Source organism: Scomber scombrus, chromosome 5 (assembly GCF_963691925.1).
Source record: "Scomber scombrus chromosome 5, fScoSco1.1, whole genome shotgun sequence".
NCBI classification, from domain to species: domain Eukaryota; kingdom Metazoa; phylum Chordata; class Actinopteri; order Scombriformes; family Scombridae; genus Scomber; species Scomber scombrus.
In genome coordinates, this window is record NC_084974.1 from 29,089,753 (window position 1) to 29,111,256 (window position 21,504).

Genomic DNA, 21,504 nt, shown 5'->3' on the forward strand with positions numbered 1-21,504 from the left:
ATAAGGACCCACAGCTCATTTCTGACCCGGGCCCCACAGCAGGTTTAACAGGTCATGGGTAGCTTCATCCAAAACCATGCACCACATTTTATAAACAAATAATAATATAATAAACAAAAAATAAAAAAATAAATAATTTCATAGTTTTGCGTGTAAAACCTTAATAATAGCTACTGCTAGGCTACTACTACTGCTACCACTACTATTAGTCTCACTACTAGTGATACTGTATGTGTTAACAGTGCATCTTAGTTTAAAAAGGCAGATTTCTCTCCGCTATTGTAACGCTCCCGGTGGGGTTGGACGCCGGGCAGAGGATGGAGCAACATTATTGCGCAGCAGCGGTACCGCGTCGTAACCGCTGCCGGTGGAAATCCCGTACCCACATGTGCTTGAGTTGTCATGACGTCAAGTTGGCAGGAGCCATCAGACAGCGCATGCGCGGAAAACCCCACCGGAAGACAACGTCATTTCCTGGTTCTGCATCTGACGTGTCTAAAGCAGTTTCGCACTGGTGGGGGATTTACCATCTATTCAAGTATTATCTGGTAAGATTTCATCATTTTATGAGTAGGTACAGACCTTTTAAATGTGTCGACAAGCGTTTGTAGGCAGGGCTTCTGTTTCACCTTTCTCCCCCCCTCCCCCCTTCCGTGTTTGTTTTTAAATCTAGATACGTGGTGGCAAGATGCTCGATTTCTTCACCATCTTCAGCAAAGGGGGGATAGTGTTGTGGTGTTTTCAGGGGGCTGGGGTCACTGAATCCTTCACCGGGCCTGTCAACGCCTTGATCCGCTCCGTGATCCTTCAGGTAAGCCTCGGTGACAAGTGGAAAACCTGTGACAGTAAACCTATCTGCGTTTTTCTCATTGTCGGCATGGCTTTGACAGCTAATGCTAACGCTAGTAGGCAACAGCAAATGCTAGCTTATTGCGTAACGTTAGTGTGATAAACAAGGGAGCTTTTGAGATGCGTTTAGCCTGAATTCTCCTTTTTGCGAACTGTAAGCTGCTTTTTGTTTATAGTTTGCTCTCCAGTCATTTCTCACACATTGTTTAGAAAGACACAGAAGACTAAAGCTGTAGCAACAGTAGCAAAGACGTGTGTGTTTATCTCCCGTTGACATGTCAACGATGATTGTGATGTTTCAGGAGCGGAGTGGGAACAATTCATACACTCATGAGGCCCTGAGTCTCAAATACAAGCTGGATAATGAGTTTGAGTTGATTTTTGTGGTAAGTTTCTCAATTGCACACTGAATACATTAAAATCAAACCCCTACCAAAATTGTGGGCTGCATGTTGTCTTTATCTTTACATGTTAATGATCCACACTCTTCTCTTTTTTTTGTGTAATCCAGGTGGGTTTTCAAAAGATCCTGACGCTGACCTATGTGGACAAATTCATAGATGATGTTCAGCTTCATTTTAGGGATCGTTATAAGAATGAGCTGGAGCAGAAGGGAGCATTGAAGCATCTCTGCAACAATTTTGAATTCGAGGAAGACTTTAAGATACTTCTTAGGTAAAGACAGACAGTTTTACTCACTTCTTGTCATGAAGGACTTCAGTCATGATATTGTTTTGTGTCTGCAATGAGTTATATAAATGCATCCTTGATTTATTTCATCTGTACATAGCGACCTTTAAAAGTTTTAAGTAAAAGTGTATTAGGATTATTGATCCAAGTGCAAGTGGTATCATAGATTAAACACACCATATCAAAAGAATGTGCGAGAATCAAACGAATCACTAACCGAAACCTTTCTGTTTCTGCTCATGCTGACACGTGACAAATGTTAAACCACCAGAGAGGCGGAGGACAGCGGCAAAGCTCGAAGCCCTGCTGCCATGCGGACCTTCAAGGAGTCCGAGAAATCCCAAAAAACTGTGAAGTCAATGATTGAGACGAAAGGTGGGGACAAAGCCAAGGAACCGGGTGGCAAGAAGAATAAAAACAACAAAAAGGAGGGTAAGTACTGCTGGAGGTGGTTGTTCTAAAGAGCTAGTGTTGCATCATCATCATCATCATCATCATCATCATCATCAATCTCAGTCCTTACTTGATTTGATTTTTTTTTCATTTCATTTCAACCTTTATTTAGACTATTTATTTCCAATATTGCCGAGCAAAAAGCACAAACAACATAGAAACAACACAGATATCATACTTTTGGATGATGAAATAAGCCTGAAATTAATCTTTCAAAATTGGGTGGAATTCCCCCTTAAATGATTCACATAAAGGGGATTTTACTTTGTTGGGGGCGACTACAGGTCTTACGTGTCCCATTCTTACCGCAGATTGCATTGTGTCACTGTCCTTCAAGTTATAGTCTCTGAACTTCAGCCACCCACCACTTCATCAGGAAATAACAGCTGTGTACTGTACAGTCCATTATTCAAATCCAATACAACAGCTCTGCTATAAATTCTACCTTTATTTAAGTTTATACTTTTTCAATTTTTATTGACAAGGTCAAAAATGTCATAATTCTGCTTTATGTTTATTACTGAGGTCATAGTGGGTGGTGGTGTACTGAGGTGCAATATATTGACTGGTGTTAATGGAGTGGACAAAATATCAGTCAAATTGAAATGAGGCGGAAAAATGAGTTTCAGGCTCTGTCATCATCCTTATCAAAGTATGATATCTGGGATATATTGTTTGTGCTTTTTGCTTGGCCTCCCTATTTCATTATATATCTGAGTCTAAATAAAAGTTGAAATGAAAAGAAAAAAAATTCAAATGATGTAAGACCTGAGATTGATGATGATGATGCAACACTAGCTCTTTAGAACAAGTTGAATTGTTTAAGGTTTTAATCAATTAAAGGTTAAACAATTGAAGGTTCTGCAGGTTATTCCAGGTTGTTGATGCACAGTATGAGAACTTACATCATCCAAGTTAAACAGCTGGCATGTGCAACATAATCCAGAGAGAGAGAGAGAGAGAGAGAGAGAGAGAGAGAGAGAGAGAGAGAGAGAGAGAGAGAGAGAGAGAGAGAGAGAGAGAGAGAGAGAGAGAGAGAGAGAGAGAGAGAGAGAGAGAGAGAGAGAGAGAGAGAGAGAGAGAGAGAGAGAGAGAGAGAGAGATGTACTGTAATTATCACCAGTAATAAATGTTAATACAAAGTGATAAACTGTGTCCAAGGGCCAAAGCTGAAGTTACCAAACAAACAATATCATTTATATACAGAATGAACAGTTCCTAGGATTGAGCCTTGAGGTACACCTTTTACTATATACTCAAGCTCAAATTTGACATTAACTATAGCAACACATCTGTCCATGAGGTAACTCTGAAACCTTTTGAAAGCAATTTCATCAAAGCTAATACTATGAAGTACGGCTGCATGATATACTTTGTGATTATTGTGGGAAATATTGCGAGATAATAAGCAAAATGGTATGATAAGTGTATCATTACTGATGATTTTGAGAATCTAACTTACCACTAGCAAGGTGGAGTCCAAAACACTGCAACCGAGTCCATTGATTAAGCTCCACAGCTCCGTTATCTGTTGTGATAATGACCTCACGCTCCTCACACAGGTCACACATTTGTAATATGCTTTGTTTTGTTTTGTTTACAGTCTGGCCTTCGCTGGTCGTATCTTTATTAGTTAGCGCTTTCGCTGCAATGCATTCATCACATTTGTGTTTCTGCTGTTTAAGATGCTGATTCTGTGTCGTAGAGACTTTCATTTGAGATGTTTTACAGAGTACCTCGTTCTGCTCTATGTCAAAACTTAAATCCAAAATATTGCCATATGGCAGAGGTAGTTCTTTTTTCTCTTCCTGCTAGTTAGCATGCATTCACACCTGGTCTGTGGTCTGCACACTGGCAAGTCATGTGACCATGCACTGCACAGACAGAGACTGAGTGCAGTATGTGAAATGTCTCTGCTCATGATGCATAGATGACCAAATGTTCTCATACACACATTTGAAAGATTAAAGTAAATCTGTCTCTTTTGCGGTTATATAATTGAACAGGCTGACATGGCGATTGTGATTAGATGAGTCATGCAGCACTACTATGAAGCTTTAAAAGAAAGGCATGGTCAACTGTATACTGAGAAATGACTTAAGGTGATTGTTCATTAGGGATTGTAGTGCTTTTGCTTGGCAAGATCATTCAGAAATAGCCCTATGATTGTTAATGTCAGCTGTTCCACTGCTTTTATCTATGCTTTTACTTCCAGATCCCAAGAACTGTTCTAGTTAAATCTGAAAGGTTAAAAGTATGTTATATAGCCAACTACAAGTGGCAACTTTTAAAAAGTATTGGTCAAGTTTATACTCTCCGACCAAGTTCTTTATGTCTACAGCTAGTAAGCTAGACCAGCTTGGTGTTTCCTGGGTGTCAGGATCAATAGCAGACAGAGGGGGTCCTGTATATTTTTCATTAATATAGATTACCAGCAGATGCAAAATGTTTATTAAAAGCTACACAAGTCTTTTTATGGTCTGAAGTAGAACACCCATCAGCAGTGATAACATTAGGAAATGAAGGGGAATAGAATTTACTGCCATCCAGAATTTAGCTGTTTTTTTTACACGTTTTGGCATTTTAGCCTTTTTTTTTTCAGCACATATTTCAATCTTTTTTCCAGCTCCTGCAGCTGAGCCTGTCAAAGTGGATCAAGGTAAGGCCTCATCTGCTGGCCAGAAGACGGTTGAGAATGGGAACCAGGGCTTGACTCATGATGAGATCATGCAGAAGAAGAGAGAGGAATTCTTTCGCAAGCGCACTGCGGTACCTGCGGAAAAACCCAGGTAGGGGAAACGTTTTAATGAAAAGTCAAACAAGCTATAGTTCAAATAAATACAGTTGATACAATTCTATTTAAATGTACTATATCTTTATATTGGATTTAATGTTGTCACAAATCTGTGAAAACTATCCCGAATCCCTTTAACTTTTATTTCTTTTGTTAAATCTTTTGATTCAAACAGTCCTAAGTTGGGTTTTAAAAGGTAATACAGCTACATGTAAGATGTTGGATGACATTGGAAGTAGTGGATTTATGTGTTAGGGGAACAGAGATAGTTTGGTAGTTTTCCCAGTAGAGCTTCATAGACAAATAATGTGTAGTGTTTTAAATCTTTGAAATGTAAGAAAAATGAAAGAGCATTAATATTTGATGTGTTTAAATAAATCCGTTGAATACAATGTCAGTGTGAGTCCCTTAGAACCAGGTTTAGTTCTGTCTGCTAGTGTAAAGCATATTTAACTGTCGGTTTTGCGTTGCTTAATTCAGATTTCCTGTCATCTTACTCACAGTAAGTCTCCAAAGCCTCAAAAGCCTCGGGAAAAACAAATGCGTGTTTGGGACATGGGTGGTAGAGGCACCAAGAACCTGGACTATAGTGATAGGAACGGAGATGGTTCCCCCAATGGTGGAGACCAGAACCCGGAAGGACAAATTGACCCAGTATGTACCCCTCCCCTCTACTATCACTAAGAGGTTCTGTAGTTGAGTAAGGTCACATTAATCCTGTTAAAGTATTTAAGGTTATGATGCCAAGTTCTTGATGTCATGGATGTGTTTCAGGGGATGCAGCTAAACCCCATGAAGGGAGACCTGCTGTCTGTGGACTACGAGTCCACTGAGGAAGACGAAGAGATGGAGGAGGAAGAAGAGGAGAGAGTGGTTGTCAATGAGACAAGCAAGGCAAGGTAAGAAAGTGAATCTTATTTTTGGATTTTGTTTTTCAAATGTGTTGCAATGTAAACATGTTACCGGCCTCGTCTGTTTGAGATAATTCAAAATCTTCTCAGCTCCAAAAAGGGTGGCGGTTTCGGGGGCATGTTTGGGATGCTGAAGGGTCTGGTGGGCTCCAAGAGCCTGACCCGTGACGATATGGAGTCAGTTCTGGACAAGATGAGGGACCACCTCATTGGTATGATATCTCCCACTCATCGCTCTCATCATGCAGGATTTGAAACTGGCTTGTCTGTTATTCACTGTTTTCTTTTTTTTTCATCCCGTAGCGAAGAATGTAGCAGCCGAAATTGCCTCCCAGCTCTGTGACTCTGTAGCCAAAAAACTGGAGGGCAAAGTCATGGGCACATTCACCAGTAGGTCAACTTTAAACATGTATAGAACTTACTTACTTATAATAAACCATACAGTGTGATCCTTGTTGGGTTAAGCTCAGAGGGGAACAGTTGAGCATGAGGTATTTTCATGAATTGATTTGTCCCCTATCAGGTCTGGTCTACATGCTAGGAAAATAATGTGATTTTCTAGTTCCTTTCTCACTATTTTATATACACAGGACTGTGATTTTAAAATGACATTTAACAAGAAACATCCAACAGATATTCAAGTTTAGGAGGAATAGTGCATATGTTGGATCAGAGATGTTTTTTATTGAATTAGACACTCGCTGTAACTTGTAATGAGCTTGTGTACAGTTTGCTATCTATAACAATAACATACTATATAGAAGAACTATAATCAGACTATGTGTGTCAGTCAATGTAATGCATGCAGAATAGTGATTACACAATTCTCAGATTTCAACAAAGCCCTATTCTTTGTCTGTGTTTCCAGCTGTTGCCTCAACGGTAAAGCAGGCCCTGCAGGACTCACTGGTGCAGATCCTGCAGCCCAAGCGAAGAGTGGACATTCTGCGAGATGTCATGGAGGCACAAAGCCAGCGAAGGCCCTTTGTCATTACATTTTGTGGTGTAAATGGGGTCGGAAAGTCCACCAACCTGGCCAAGGTGAGCTGTCATTGTTAAAAAAGGGTAATGACATGTACCCCGAAATCCACCTAGTGCCTCTATGTTAATTTGCCATTTCCAGGTCGCTGTCCTGTGTGGCATCGTGCCCTGTTTTGTAAAAAGGTTTTGGTCATGTCGACCTCTGTTAGTAGAGCAAGGGACACAATTTGCAATTTCTAGATGGAACCCTCAGTTCAACACATCCACATCCTGCGGCAATATTTAATCCCTGACTACTGTGTCCCTTTGTAAAGGGTTTAGGCGTGTGTGAGTCAGTACAACAAGTACATAAACACAACAGATAAAGACAGAAGTTTCAGCCCAAATAATCCAATGTAGTAGTCAGTCATGTATTAAACTCTACAATATTCTTTGTTCACAGCAGATATGTTGACTTGTCAGGGAGGCAGCCTGCACAATACAAAGACTGTGAAACTGAAGCACATTAATGGAATTCAGCCCTTATTTGTTTACACCGTTGCTTTTCCTGCCTTGACTTGTCAAAATGTCTTCTGTGACAAAAGGTCTGGTCTTAAATATGTAAAAATCATTTTAAAAAATCATTTTAAAAAACCATGAGGGATTTTCCCAGCTGCAGGTATTTTGCTTCAGTGTCACTTATATTACTGTTTATTTCATGCAACGTGAGCTAAACTTGCCCTTTGTCTGGACGCAGATCTCCTTCTGGCTGATAGAGAATGGTTTCACAGTGCTGATCGCAGCCTGTGACACGTTTCGTGCCGGCGCGGTGGAGCAGCTCCGCACACATCAGCGCCGCCTCAACTCTCTGCATCCTCAAGAGCAGCACGGAGGACAGCCGGTAGTCCAGCTCTATGAGAAGGGCTACGGGAAGGATGCTGCTGGAATTGCAATGGAGGCCATTGCATATGGTAAAATAGTTTCTTTCCTGTTGACTAATTATTATCGAACATGAACATTAAAGCTTGTTGACACCAGTACTTACTGCCCAAAATAGATGTAGAGGTTGATATTTAACTTATGAGGCTCCAGTAGTTATGAGGTGTTCTATTAATGATTAATGTCACCCATATGGTGAAGTCACACGCATGCTGTCTGTGTTCCTTCCCTCTCTAGCCCGCAACCAGAGTTTTGACGTGGTGCTGGTGGACACTGCAGGGCGTATGCAGGACAACGCCCCCTTAATGACAGCCCTGGCCAAACTTATCGCAGTCAACATGCCTGACCTTGTGCTATTTGTCGGGGAGGCTCTGGTGGGCAACGAAGCAGTCGATCAGCTGGTAAGACCCTGACAAACTCAGACTTTTTTGTTCAGACACATCATGCCCTGATAGGAAATGTCATGGATGAAGAGACACCGAGAAGAAAGTCAGTTAATGTGAATGTACTGTATCACACTCGCCAGCAGATGTCAGTGTTGCTCCATTGATCTGCTGGCTCTAAAACTCCAACTCCAACATGTTGTTCCATATGTTCATGCGCTCTTCTTCTGCTCTTTAAAAACAGCGAGATGGAAAGATACATATTAACCTCTGTCGTCATCCCCAGTTTTCCCTTGAATGATTCATCCCTCTCTCTTGTCCTCAGGTAAAGTTCAATCAGGCTCTGGCAGACCACTCCATGTCTGACAAGCCTCGCCTCATAGATGGAATTGTTCTCACCAAATTTGACACCATTGATGACAAGGTATTTTAACATTTTCTGTACACACACTCTGGATTTAATCATATAATGTGGCCTCAAAAGGATGCAGTTAATGACTTATCTGTGGAAGTAGTTTTTTTCAGTGACTGATCATGAATGATTTGCAGTTGGAAAGCTGATAGCATTCATGCATAACCCTCCCTCCTTCACAGGTTGGTGCTGCCATCTCCATGACCTACATCACAGGCCAGCCTATCGTGTTCGTGGGCACAGGGCAGACTTACAACGATCTGCGCAGCCTGAACGCCCGCGCTGTGGTCGGCGCCCTGATGAAAGCTTAAGTGGCCGCATGCTCTGCTGTTTATTCATCGCCGCAACGAAGCCAACACAATACCTTTTGCCACGCTGCCGTGAGATGTTCCAGCCCCGCTAAGCCTGCGTCTCTCATCCTCCTCGCCCCTGCCCTCTCTACTTTGCATCAAATGAAGAACTCATGTCATGCACTGAACTTTGTTCTCCCAGCTCCAGGCCAGAGTAAAGGACAAGCTGTGCACTTCAGAAAGACAGAACATCTTGTAACAGTGCTCGAGGAAGCCTCTCTTCTGCATCATTTCTAAACCTTTGGGCCAAATAAAGTACCTCAGATCAGCCTGAGTTTTCAACAACAATGAAGTCACATCCAATAGACATTTTGCTGACTAAATGGACCTAGGCTGTAAATGTCATTCGTTTAGTGGGTTACACAGTAAATCTCCCCCCTACCTGGCGTTCTGTCAGTTAGTTTTCCCCTCTTCATGTAAATGAGGTCAGGTCGTCAAGGCTTGCTGGACGTGATTTTTCAGCAGCTGCATGTGCCTGAGGAAAGCTTAGTGACCATAGTGCCTATCTGTCTCCTGTCGTCTTAGTTAACACTTTCACTACGAGTGGTTGTCCGGCAAAGGTACCACGACAGTTCAGGTCAGAAACCAATCGGTTTTACAGTCTGCAGTTGGGGTTGGTGTGAGTATCAGCACTTGTCAAATCAGTTTATTTAAAATTAGTCATGGAATAGTAAAAAAATAAAAATAAATAAATGCTGCAAGCTCACTTTGATCAAGGCTGTAACATTTGACAGTACATCGGTTGAACACACTAACCGTGGAATATTAGTTCTGGATTTATACTACAACATTGATCTCCCAGAGCTCCTCACCTGCCTAACACACAAATAACTCACTTTAATCCCTCAGTTTATTGTTGATTGAAAGTGGAAAGCTATTTTGTAAATGTATTTTTTTTTTGGTTCTTACAGGTGGCCCACAGAGTTTCAGACTACACTTTTTGAGTGGTCTGTTGAAGTTCTGTGGGCCTTTTTTGATTTAATCATCATTTACAAGAGGAAATGTATAAAAAATCTCTACCCCCCCCTTTAATTTGTGGTAGTGCAATACGAGAGAATCAAGAGTTATACAGAAGATCTGAGCTAATTTATGAGAATGTAAACATTTCTAAATAAATCTGCTGTATGCCATAACAGCTTGTAATGTTTGTTTTGTTGTTTTTCAGAGGCATGTGGTGTGTAGCCCATGACAACCTGTCCGGTAGTTGTTGTCGTTTTTTTTTATTGGAAGGAATACAAACACAATAGGACACATGGGATACCAAAAGCTTTATTTTTTAAAATAGTACTTATAAATACTATGTCAGAAAACACATGCAAGTATTAAAAATACAAAAAGGCTTACAAAGAACATTCTTTAATTTTCAGCACAGGAGTGGCAAAGTGATTGCTACTGGCAGGGAGCCGCTTTGCTACGGAAACATACACTTGTGAACTTAATTTTTAGCAAAACATCGTAACATTAATGTCTTTGCAAACTAAGTAAACCATCTGTGACATAGAATTATACCCACCCATCCCCTACCCAGTAGTGTGCAAATCAAGTTTTCCTGGTCTCAGGGTTAAGCATGACAGATACAAACTCTACACAAGATGCTTGTTACAGCTTGCATCTGTAGAGCTTCTCTTCCAGGGGGCGGGTAGGACAAGGTGATGCAGTTACTTGAGCTGCATGCCCGTTTACTGTTAGGTCTAAATCCAATGACTCACTGCAGCTCAGCCAACTTCTGTCAGTGGATTAAGATCTATCATTTTTGTCAAGTTGAAGTTGAAGTTGAGAACATACCATAGTATCACTCCTCCACCATACCTGCATACTTTTCAACTGTAGGTTAACAGAAGTCAAGGTATAGGCAACATTTAAGTACAGTACAGTGGGGGGGTTGTGAGGTTGAGTCTTGGTTTTAACAGTCGTGTTCAATTTTTCCTTTCCCTTTTAAACAAGAACTAATAAAGGAAAAAATAAACATCTGGAAAATACTGACAACAGCGTTTAGGTCTCCCATGGCCCGTAACGTTCCTGGATTCCTAAATCCATAGAATGAAATCAGACTCAAGTACTACTCGGAGTAGACTGATCTCTTGTTGGAACTGTGGAGGAAAATGTCTGATACTGATCCCGACTGAGTCCCTGTCAAGAATGATAGTCTGGGGCAAAAAGAGAAGGAAGGAACTTGAGTTGAGCAGCTGAAAAACAAAGCGTATCAACTGAAAATGTTGCCACCATGCATGCAATAGCACAAAGACAGTTGTATCTTTGTGTACAGGAATATCAGCAGGTCTTTTGAAACTGAAAATCAAGACCAAACTTTGATTTTCTATCTACCATCATGCAGTAAGAAACTGTCTAAGACAGGGCTGTATTGTGTTCTTCTGGAAATGTCTCTTGCCAAATGGCCACTGCCTGATGTCAAAGAGAAGCATTCAGTCCTAACCTTGAAGGAGGCTTTTCTGTGTGTTAAAGCCATTCTGCACTTCCTCTCCGTTTTTTGCAGGAGACCCTGGAAATAAAGACAAAGACAGACAGTTATAGAATGCAGGCAACTCACTGTCTGAACTCCTCATCAGAGGGAAGAGTTGAACTGAAATGTTAGACAATCTCACCTTTTCAGATATTGTTGCTCAAGTTTTCAGACACAAAAGTTAAAATAAGTGCACTGCACTTTAATTGCCCTGGTGCCCAAAGCAGGTTTAAAACAATCAAAGTACTGTTACATCAGACTATCTCTTGACTGGAGACTGCTGCAGGGTTGTGAAGGGTGTATCTCCATTTTAAAATAGTCTTTAAATGATATCCTCAGTACTTAAAGTAGAAACACAGGACTCACTGAATGATGGAACAATCATATAGGTTTATATCATAACCCCCAATTTTAATCACGTGTTGTTGCTTAGAATAGCAGACTGCTCAAAATACTATAATTCCCAAAAAGTTACATCACATTTGCTCTACCATCTTGCATCTCATCATATGTAATTTATCACCTAAACTTGAGTTTTCGTCAAGGAACAGGATATGTTTGTCTAATGTAGTTGTTAATCTTAGTTTGACGATTGAACTGGAAGAATTTCATGGCCTCATCCGAGCTGCAGAAGTGCTTCAACTGTGAGTCACATCACGCTGTCTATAGGACAGATAAATGGGACTTTAACTTCCAGACCCAGAGGTACCAAAACATTTCCATTACACTTCTAGAGTCTCATTTATAAAACAGTGCATAGGATCCATACTACGTGCGCACAAAAGCCGAAAATGCTGTGTGTCAATGTGTCACAGTGTGTTTTTGGTTTTTGAGGTTATGTGTATAACCCAAAACAACCATATACACCTTCAATAAACATTGCTGTGGAATGTAAAGTCAGTCATCTCTGGTTCTTACCAGAGACTCTGCAGCAGACCAGTTCCCAGTTAGAAACCAGTTTAGGGAGTTTTTACGTCACACTCAATATCTTCAATAAAATAAACACTGTGTTCATCTACATTTACTCGAAAGTCCAGCACACAGGTGTTTATGTCATTTACAGAATCCATATATGAGTGCAGGTGGTGAAGATGTGCCAGTGAGGTGACTGGAGAAGGCAGAGTGTGTGTGTGTGTGTGTGGTGGCCGCTGCGCTCTGTGTGCCTGACATGTTCACTGCAGTGATTTTACATCATAGCTGGTGATATGCACAGTATTAGCAGATATTACTAAAAATATTTTAGCCCTCAGCTCTGTCTGTTACCTTTGTTTAATGAAGTTATTTGATGTCATCAAGGAATCCAATTATGATAATTTCATCAGTTAATTAATGTGGTTGATATGAAAAAGAATCATTATATTCAGACAGAATATCAGGAAAAAGCAAACCAGACTTTCCTGAATCCTGCCACCTCCTACATCCTGACATCATTTAAGATTTGAGTTGGCTTATATCTTTTTAAACTGAAGATGCTTATGAAGTAGTTACAGCTCACAACATGCTCAAGTGCAGATAACACTGCTGCTTTGAATGTTTATGATAATTAACATTTGATAGTGTGTGAGAGGAATCATTAAACAATCTGGCTTCAATTCAACATCTCACCACTGTGTCACCAATGTCTCCTGTCTTCACAATGTTTGCACACATGGGTCAGAGTTTACGTACACATGCCCACATTCTCCTGTCAAATTTGTTGTTATAGATCACATCTTTTGTGTGGGAAGTGGTGTTTGCCTTCTTAGGCCCCGTGTTGTGCTTATACAACAGTTATAAATGAGACCCCTGGTAAGTTTGGGGACTCACAAAAGACCATTAAAAAAAACCCAAAAAAACCCCAAAAAAAACCACACTGCTGATTTCAAAGACTCTATAAAATATATGTTTAAAATCAGCAGCGTGCCCCTTTAACACCGAATTAACTTTCTGGCTATAAACACAAATGAATTGCGATTGTCTATTTATCCTCCTTACCCCAGCCGTTGGTTGATACATCACGATTGCAGATCTCATTGGCAAGCCTCTCGAAGTACTCGGGCAGGTCGCCATACTCGTCTCCATAGGAGATGACCTTGATGCCTTTGTCCAGCATGTTGTCGCGTAGCTTCTTGAACTCACCCACATCCTCGCGCCGCACAAGCATAAAGTGTTCCAGGTCCGACTTGTGCTTGACCGCCTCCAAGAACAGAGCCTGGAAGGTTGTGTCATCTACTGTGCGCCCGCAGCCGAGGAACACGAATGATTTGGTCTCATACAGCTTCTGGATCTCACGCTGTGGAAACCAGCAGTAAATATATGTTATTACCACCATTTCAAATTCATTCAAAGTACATTAACATCACATAATCCACACATTTATACATTTAGAAGATGTGAATTTTCTAGAAAAGAGAGATAGTAGTGAATAATTTCAGCGCTCACCATAACCTCAGTGTTCCTCAGTACATTCTGGTAGCCAGCAGGGTGCAGTACGATACCACTGGGGTTGGTGTAAACACCGTGGATATGGAGAACACTTAACCTCCGTTTCTCCTGCGCCCACTCCAAAACCTAAACACACACACACACACACACACAATTCACAGTCCATTGCACTCAATCCTGTTCTGACTGGGCAGGGAGTAAAATCACTGGACAGCAGTGAGAGGATATTAGCCCTGATGGAGACAAGGCATAAATACCAGGACTGAGAGGCAAAGCCACAAGTCTCTCAGAAAACTCTCACTCTCACCATTCCTAGCAAATGTGTGTCGTATTTAACAGAGTACAAAACCACCATTGTATTAACGGGGTCATAAATGTCCCGACTGGAGCTCTGACATTTTTGTTGAGAAACGGGTCAGAAATGAAACAAAGCTATGTTTACTGGGAAAACACAGGCTTCCTCCTCAGTCCAGTCTCAAACCTAAAGCAAATATTGTTCAATCTATAAAATTTGACAGCAGCAGGCTAATGACTAGACCTTTAACCTTCCTCCACCTGTCAGAGACAAGAGGCTCTTTCAGGTCAAAGCATTATCTATTTTTCTCCAGAACTAGCTGATGAGGAACTTCACTTAAAGAAAAGGTCATGGTGAGTGAGGACTCTGATTTTCAAAAAATTGAGAGCCATGTTGTAAGTTTGTTTGCGATGTGATATAAGATCATTTGTGAACTCATTATTTATCAGGGTTTTAAATCCATCTGAGTCTGGCCTAACATACAGTGCTTGCTTAAGTTTAGTGACCTTTGTACTCAATACAAAAAAGCTGACTTTATCTGCTGTGACAGGACAAATCAATCCACCCCATAACATAATCTGAGCTCTATTTACCTTCTTCTCATCTGTCAGATCCAAAGACTCCAGCTTGGTGCCCTGGTGAGCTGCATAGATCTCCAGTAAGTTGTCAAAGTTCGTGGTGAGGACCAATGCACCACTCTCCATTAACTGCAGCACCGAGCGCAATAGATGTTTCCCTGCATGCTCCATCTTGCACTCCAAATCGTCAAACACCTCGTATAGACAGTCCTTGAAGAATGTGGACCGCACATTGCCTGTTCTCTGTAAGAATAAAAACAACAGGCAAGGATTGTAATAATAATAATAATAATTACAATAACAATAATATTTTTAATAATCACAACCACAGCTGTAGATACATTGTAGATAAAAGCAATTATAGTTAATCACAAATACTTTGGACGTCTTTATAAAGACCATGAAAAATAACAATAACATTATGAAAATCACAGTACACTGAAAATGAGACTTCATATGGAGCACAACGTACTGCAGACAGAAAGCCATACCATTGTCTCTACACTACCTACTGATAATTGATATTCAGTCCTCAGCTAAGCAACTTTAAACAATACTGAATGCACTATGACAACAGCTGGGAGGAGAAGTGCAGTGAAATGTGCGAGTTCTCCAAAAGGAAGTTAAATTTACATATTAAAATAAAAACATTAGAATTAGACCACTGAAAAAAGTGTCCAAGCAAGTACACAGCGTTGTGATTATTTGTACTATTGTAGTAACGGGAGAGAGCTTCCCAGTCTCAAACCCGACCTTCTCTCAATAGGCTGTCCCAAACCCATGAAATTATAGTGAAACAACATCTGCACTCTGCAAAGTTTTAAATATACATACAAATTTACAGCGTTTTTAAGCTAAAAATACAGTGTGTGCTGACTGAAGGCTGACCGACCACAATAAAGTGTGAAGGGAATAATTACGATATATTACAGAGTCAGTGTGAATATGATAGAATATTCCTTATTTTAGCAAAACTTCACTGTGACGTTAGCTTATTTTTAATGTGAATGGCCCTGCTGGGAAATTAACCCCTGACTCTATCAATGCTTAACATTCACACATTCACTGTAAAAAGCTTGCTTTACTTGTAGTGAGTATTTCATGGTGCACATTTCATGGCCATTGTCAAACTACCCTGTGTTGTCAAGTACACTTTCACGCAGCCACAACAAGCAGCTCTTTAATGGGATTGAACTGAGTAGACTGTTTTACTTATCTTACCATGTGACCTCACCATGTTGCATAAAGCGTCTTAAAATAAATGTGCATTTGAGCTCAGTCTGAGACACAGCTGAATATTGATTTTTTTTCTTAGATATGACAGAAAAGTGCATTGTCGATAGTTTTTAAGCCTTCCTCTTAGACATCCAAAGTGCCCAAATTAGCTTTCTGTGAGAATGTTTGAAACTACAAACTTCAGATGTGTCAGTTGTACTTAAGAAATGAAAATGACCATTTCTCAAAACATCTGCTCAATGGCAACTTTCCTATGTCTCCACTCTGATCCTGTCCAGAGCTCTTCAAGTTTACACCCGATTCTGCCATGAGATGACGGGCTGTGACTACACCGTCTAAATCTCAACCTTACCTGGCAGAGCCTGTTGTGAAAGGAGAAGAAAAAAAAAAAAAGCAGGTAGAATTGCGCAGCTAAGAATAGCAAAGCGTAGCGCAGAGCTGTAGTGACCAAGGTGATCCTAGCGCAGGGAAATGCTCTACTGACTCCCAGAGATTACAGCTCTAATGGGCTAAACAGCGGGAGTCTTTTCCACAGGAAGAAGCTCATTATCCACATCTAGTGTCTACAGCACCCATCCTGACAACTGTGTCCTTGGACTGCCTGAGGACCTTATGTAATAACCAAATTAAGTGCGAGTAAACAACTAATCATCCTAAACTTTCATTAATCTGTTTTACTCAAAGTTTTAAGATATTTGTGGACTGCCCTATTGTGTACATGCCTACAGTTAGTACTCAAAAGATATAATGTAGACTTTTCATAAATCTGCTGCGACTGGAAAAAGTCTGCGACACACCTTGATCTTTATCCACAGGACGTTCTGGTTCATTTCACATTGACAGTTGAATGTTGAAATCTACCCTAAAAGCCTTTGGATGCTATATAGCTCACTGATTATCAACAGATGATGAAGGCTTTCCTCCAATGATTGTGTGGGGGAAAAGAATCTTGTCTGAATCGAGAAAAATAAACTGGTCAGCAAAGTTGTAATTAGCCTCAATTTCGCCAATGTCATAGGTTTGAGAGGACTTACGACCAAAACATTATCTTTGAGTTTAAACTTCAGATTAACCCTCATTAGTGGATACTGTGTGCCTACAGAGTGGACCACAATAATCCAGCTTATAAACAATTCCATACAAAGTGGGTTAAACTCTCACAGCCTACTGTTACTGGATTTAGCATTACTAACACAGTTCTGGCTAAATCCTCACAATTATACACATCATAAAGAAATTCTACTTTAGTGGAGTGAGGACGACACTGTGCAAGATTTTGATGAGCTTCTCACACATGATTCAACCCTGACTGAGGAAGTCTACACTTAAGGGAGATCCCATAATTAAGAAGTCTGTTCAATTTAGGTCTATGCCCCGGGGGGAACGCAGGACAGTGAATCAGCTAAGTGTATCACTTCAGATCAAGTGCAAACATGTGTGCTTATCAGCAAGAGGAGGAAATATTTGCAGGTGTTTTTTTTTTTGTGTGAATGGGCAGTCACTTCACGCTTATGTCTTCTACTGTAACTTACTGTATGCTCAGTGTTTGGGTGGTGTTTTAACTCCGAAAGGAAAATCTGGTCTGGTGAGCTGTTTGTTCACATTATTCTATGCTTGTTTTTCCTCAGCACGCTAGAGCCTGCTGTGTCTGTAGCCAACGGCAGTGGGCTGCACGACTGTGGATTGAAATAAACACGTTGGATAAAGCCATAAAAGCGCTGTTTGTTCCCTCTGTGACAACAGGCTGAGGGCTGAAACAAAGCGTGTTTTATCAATGTCAAAGGTGCGATGAGACATGACTAACACAGGAGGCAAACGGTATTAAGGCTCCCATCTGCCAGCCCTGCTCCAGACCAGACCGGTCCGACAGGAAGAGACCTGAGTTATATGGATCCAAATGTGGTTTTAACCTTTTTATTTTTCAACTGATCTGCCACAGTTCAGTTGGTTTAAAGCTGCATGGTACTTTTAAAAAAAACTATTAAGATCATGATTTTCTCCCTCACAATTGACTATTTTCTTTCTTGAGTAATAGGCACTTTTTTCCGTTTAAAAAAAATGTGCCTTTGTTTTGTCCTTAAGCCTATGAAAGCATGTCAAGGATAGTGATGCTCTGAGTCAGAAACCTGTTATAGATGTTTATGTGGTCGGGGATTTCCTTGTTATTGTGATGGCCTTGATTATTTGGTTATATTTTAGGGTGGCATTACCTTTTACTGCTGCAATTATAACAAAATGGGCTTTTGGTTGTCGTCATTGTCTTTAATTCTCAAAATGCGCCATATCACTAAATGTGACCCATTTTTAGAATACAGGCACAACAATTTTTATCAGAACTGGTGTTTGATGAATCTATTTTCTCTTCTTAGCCGTGACACATGAGTGGACACATATAGCTTTCTGTTAATCACAAAAGTTGTATTTATTATTGCTCCAGTCCTCTGTGCTGTCACACAGTGTAACGCAGTCTTTCTTTATCATTCATGCAACTTCAGGTAGAAATTAAGAATGCTTGTTGTGATAAAATGGACATCTTGTTCAACATAAATATGTATGAATTCTAAGGATGAGATTGCAGGGTAGGTATGAATTCAAAGCTCTATTTAATAATATCAAGCCTTATTTGCAATAACAGATTCAAGGCATGTCCACATTACAAGGTGTGTGGTGGGGGTGAGTTTTGTATATCTTATATTAAACCAGAAGTCTCATATGATGTGTAGTTTATTGTATATAAAGTTTATATGTTAGTGACCAGTTCAATGAAGGTTTGTATGCTGTGTATATGTTGTAAAGGAGGGCAAGGGCAGATTGTAAAATAAAAAACACCACACATGTCATTCAGCTGGCTTGCATTCAGGGAGCCCTAAAGAAAACACTGGTGATTCTTTAACAACAATAAATGAGAAACAGAAAAATAGCCAGAACATTGCATGTGTGACTGATTCCAAGTTAAGTGATTAAAAATTGATTTCTAAGACAAGCCACACAAACAAGAATTGTGTCATTTTCTATTGGCCTTTTAATGAGATAAGGTTGAGACGTCTTATCTCAATTCATGGAAGTTGAAGCAAAATATCCTCGGCTGAAGAAAGGACAATGAGCTGGCAGTCTGTCTGCCATATGTTGGTACATGTATGATTGGGTGGTGTAGAAAGGAAAGGAAAAAGGATCAGCCAGTCTTACCGGGGAAAGTTTTTGAATGAGGTCATGGGCCACATGCACCAAATTCTTGTCTTCCTGCATGTGTTTCTGGAAACGTCGACTCTCCTCCTCCTCTAGTAGGTCAAAGTCATTTGCTGCATCAAGCAAGGCCTGGATGAGACCTTTCCAGGAGCGCAGAGCAGGGACCTGAGGGGCCACTGCAGAGCTTACCCCCGTGCCAATCACCAGGACTAGCTCAGGGGCTCGCTTAGTCTTCAGGCTGGGCAGCAGTTTCCTTTGGGGCAGGCAGAGATTGAGTGATGACGGTTCCAAAGACGGTGCTTTCCAAATCCTTCCGACAGCATGAAGGTTAAACAATCATTTTCAAGCATGCAGTGTGAAACTAAAACCTACCTGTATTTAGGACCAGCAAAAATTTGGAATGCAAAAAAAAAAAAAAAGCACAACCTTGTTGACAAAATTGATGAATAAGTAATAGACAAAGCATGCAGTCGGCTCCAAAGCAGCACCTAAGCTCAACGCTTACCTGGGCTTTTTTGCATTTGAGTCTGCATCCTGAGAATCAGCTGCAGGTCGCTTCTCAGTTTTCACTCCTACAACGGAGGCCATTCAGCACCTGTAACAGAGACAAGATAGACCGAATGCTTACTTTGATGACATCTTAAATAAACAATGGGCAACACAAGAGTAACAATTCTGGACATTACAATTTGATGCTTTTATACTGTTGTTGACTGTTATTTGTAAAGCTTCTTAAAACCCTGGTTATATTGGGATCATGTCACATATGAAGCTGTTTTACATGTAAATCTGGTCTGTCTTCTTAGCGAAGAGGAAATAATATTTAAACTATTTCTTGGCAGCACACCTTATCTGATGATGACACATGCTGTTCCAACAAACCACAAAAGGTTGACAATTGTTCCGATAAACACTGTTAACTAGACTAAATGACATTAAAATATTTTGTTTTTCAATAAATGACTTCCTACATAGCAGGAAACTTTTATTATTGTTTACTTTAACGTCAACGGTCCATGGCCACGTTAGCGTTGGTATTTAACCAACGCCATGCTTTGTACTAACACTAGTTTCAGATGAGACAATAGCCGGCGGCGTTAGTGCACACAGTAACTTAAATAACACGTTTCATAAGCGTACGCAGGTTTAACTAGCATTTACCATTACGTACCTTGTTATTCAGGTAGAAGTCCCTCTGATTTCAGAAGTCAGCGAAAGTCGTTGAATGTGTATCGACGTAAAACCACGTTAACCAATTGAAAATCGACTTCTTGAGTTCAGGGTTTCAGCTTTTCGATGGTGTTAATTCAAACTCAAAGGTTAACACACTGTTACTATAGCAGCAGTATATAACCGACAACCAAACGCCCAATTTACAACTAACTAGCATTAAGCTAGCGTTCATTTGTTTTGTTTTTTTGCTTTAAGCTAACTTAGCTGTTAAGGTTAGCTGTCTCCAAGGTGGTTAAAAGCCCCAAACTGCCTCCGTTTTACTTGTCATGCTGTGCGTAGTCATGAAGGCGGCACATACCGGCTGAAAACAAGTCTGTTTGGCTAAAAACGCTGCCAGCTGCTTTCCTTCGCGTAATTGTATACACCGCGAATGCTCTCGACTCCCCCGGCTACGGTCCGACACATTGCCGGTCGATGTTTAAAGTTTTTGCCAGAGCTGTTGAAGTCGCCGCCTGCAGTGATGTATGCTTGATCTTTTGATGCCTTCATGTGCTGTACGAACAACCAGTGGGGATTTACTGTCTTGCATCTTTTGCAGCGTAGCATTAAGCTACACATTAAGCTACACATTTCTGTTTTTATAATTAATTATTCTGTTTTGTTATTACTCTGATTTCTTGCTTGTTACATGCACATTGTATAAGCCTTATTCAGCCATTACTCCAAGCTTAGTAAAATAGCATAACGGCCCCTTTATTTGTTACTACAAAGCAACAAAGCAGTCGTATTCACGCGCTCGAGGTTAGGAAGTGCAGATTTACAATGAGCACCTGAAAGCAGCAGCGTGTGACGTCAGAGAAGGGTTGGACAGCAGACGCTACAGTAAACTGTTGCTTGCACCACAAACTGTAGTTTACTGCATCTGGGATGTTTGCATACATGAAATTATTACATAAATATAAGCTTTTTAGAGAAAACGGCACGTTTCACTTTCTAATGTAGCATCATTCCTAAATCTGTGAAATAATAATAATTAATCATTTTGTCTTGGAGAAGACAGAAATAGTAAATATGATAAACATGTAATGAAATGATTAGTATTACAACCTTCAGCAAAGCCTATATGCACATTTACATTTTAAAACACATAGCTTTCATGGTTGACAATAAAACCGTACAGTGTTTTGATTTTGAGTCACAAATAGGCTGCTGTTGTAGGTTAGCTGGCATCCGTTGTTACAATATAGCTGACTTTTTTCCTGGTGGGCTGTTGTGTTTCCCCTCACACATACATTGATTTCCTTCATAATTTATGCTAAAGAGGAACACGTCAGCATAGACTACTTTAGTAAACCTTCTACTAGACTGCCATCTCCTGTTTAAAATGAAAACCACCCTTTGAAGTATTCA

General features: G+C 40.4%; 3 protein-coding genes across 3 annotated transcripts in view; 2 read left to right on the forward strand and 1 right to left on the reverse strand.

Moving 5' to 3' along the window:
- Positions 1–479: 479 nt before the first annotated feature.
- On the forward strand, positions 480–9,874 carry srpra (SRP receptor subunit alpha). The gene is made up of 15 exons (XM_062419004.1): positions 480–548; positions 674–811; positions 1,152–1,235; positions 1,361–1,524; positions 1,811–1,971; positions 4,619–4,781; positions 5,290–5,440; positions 5,561–5,685; positions 5,788–5,909; positions 6,001–6,087; positions 6,566–6,738; positions 7,415–7,628; positions 7,834–7,997; positions 8,305–8,403; positions 8,574–9,874. Exons 2-15 carry the CDS (start codon positions 689–691, stop codon positions 8,700–8,702), a joined length of 1,959 nt encoding a protein of 652 aa, XP_062274988.1. The 5' UTR covers positions 480–548; positions 674–688; the 3' UTR covers positions 8,703–9,874.
- A 128-nt stretch (positions 9,875–10,002) lies between these two features.
- On the reverse strand, positions 10,003–20,614 carry fam118b (family with sequence similarity 118 member B). The gene is made up of 7 exons (XM_062419019.1): positions 20,093–20,614; positions 19,427–19,516; positions 18,922–19,174; positions 14,515–14,742; positions 13,624–13,752; positions 13,177–13,474; positions 10,003–11,241 (listed from the first exon to the last, which is right to left on the reverse strand). Exons 2-7 carry the CDS (start codon positions 19,507–19,509, stop codon positions 11,171–11,173), a joined length of 1,062 nt encoding a protein of 353 aa, XP_062275003.1. The 5' UTR covers positions 19,510–19,516; positions 20,093–20,614; the 3' UTR covers positions 10,003–11,170.
- Positions 13,700–21,504, forward strand: part of LOC133980317 (beta-galactosidase-1-like protein 2) — a 44,627-nt gene continuing 36,822 nt past the window's right edge. Inside the window, exon 1 of the mRNA XM_062419006.1 lies at positions 13,700–13,703. The gene's annotated coding sequence lies outside the window, so the exon portion shown is untranslated. The remainder of the gene's footprint in view (positions 13,704–21,504) is intronic.

Bases quoted from the DNA above. Each gene is read 5' to 3' on its own strand.
- srpra (XM_062419004.1), top strand. From the start codon at position 689: ATGCTCGATTTCTTCACCATCTTCAGCAAAGGGGGGATAGTGTTGTGG. The intron at 1,525-1,810 runs GTAAAGACAGAC...TTAAACCACCAG, and splicing joins GACTTTAAGATACTTCTTAG to AGAGGCGGAGGACAGCGGCA. The intron at 6,739-7,414 runs GTGAGCTGTCAT...GTCTGGACGCAG, and splicing joins AGTCCACCAACCTGGCCAAG to ATCTCCTTCTGGCTGATAGA.
- fam118b (XM_062419019.1), bottom strand. From the start codon at position 19,509: ATGGCCTCCGTTGTAGGAGTGAAAACTGAGAAGCGACCTGCAGCTGAT. The intron at 14,743-18,921 runs GTAAGACTGGCT...TTATTCTTACAG, and splicing joins TCATTCAAAAACTTTCCCCG to AGAACAGGCAATGTGCGGTC. The intron at 13,753-14,514 runs GTAAATAGAGCT...GTGTGTGTTTAG, and splicing joins ATCTGACAGATGAGAAGAAG to GTTTTGGAGTGGGCGCAGGA.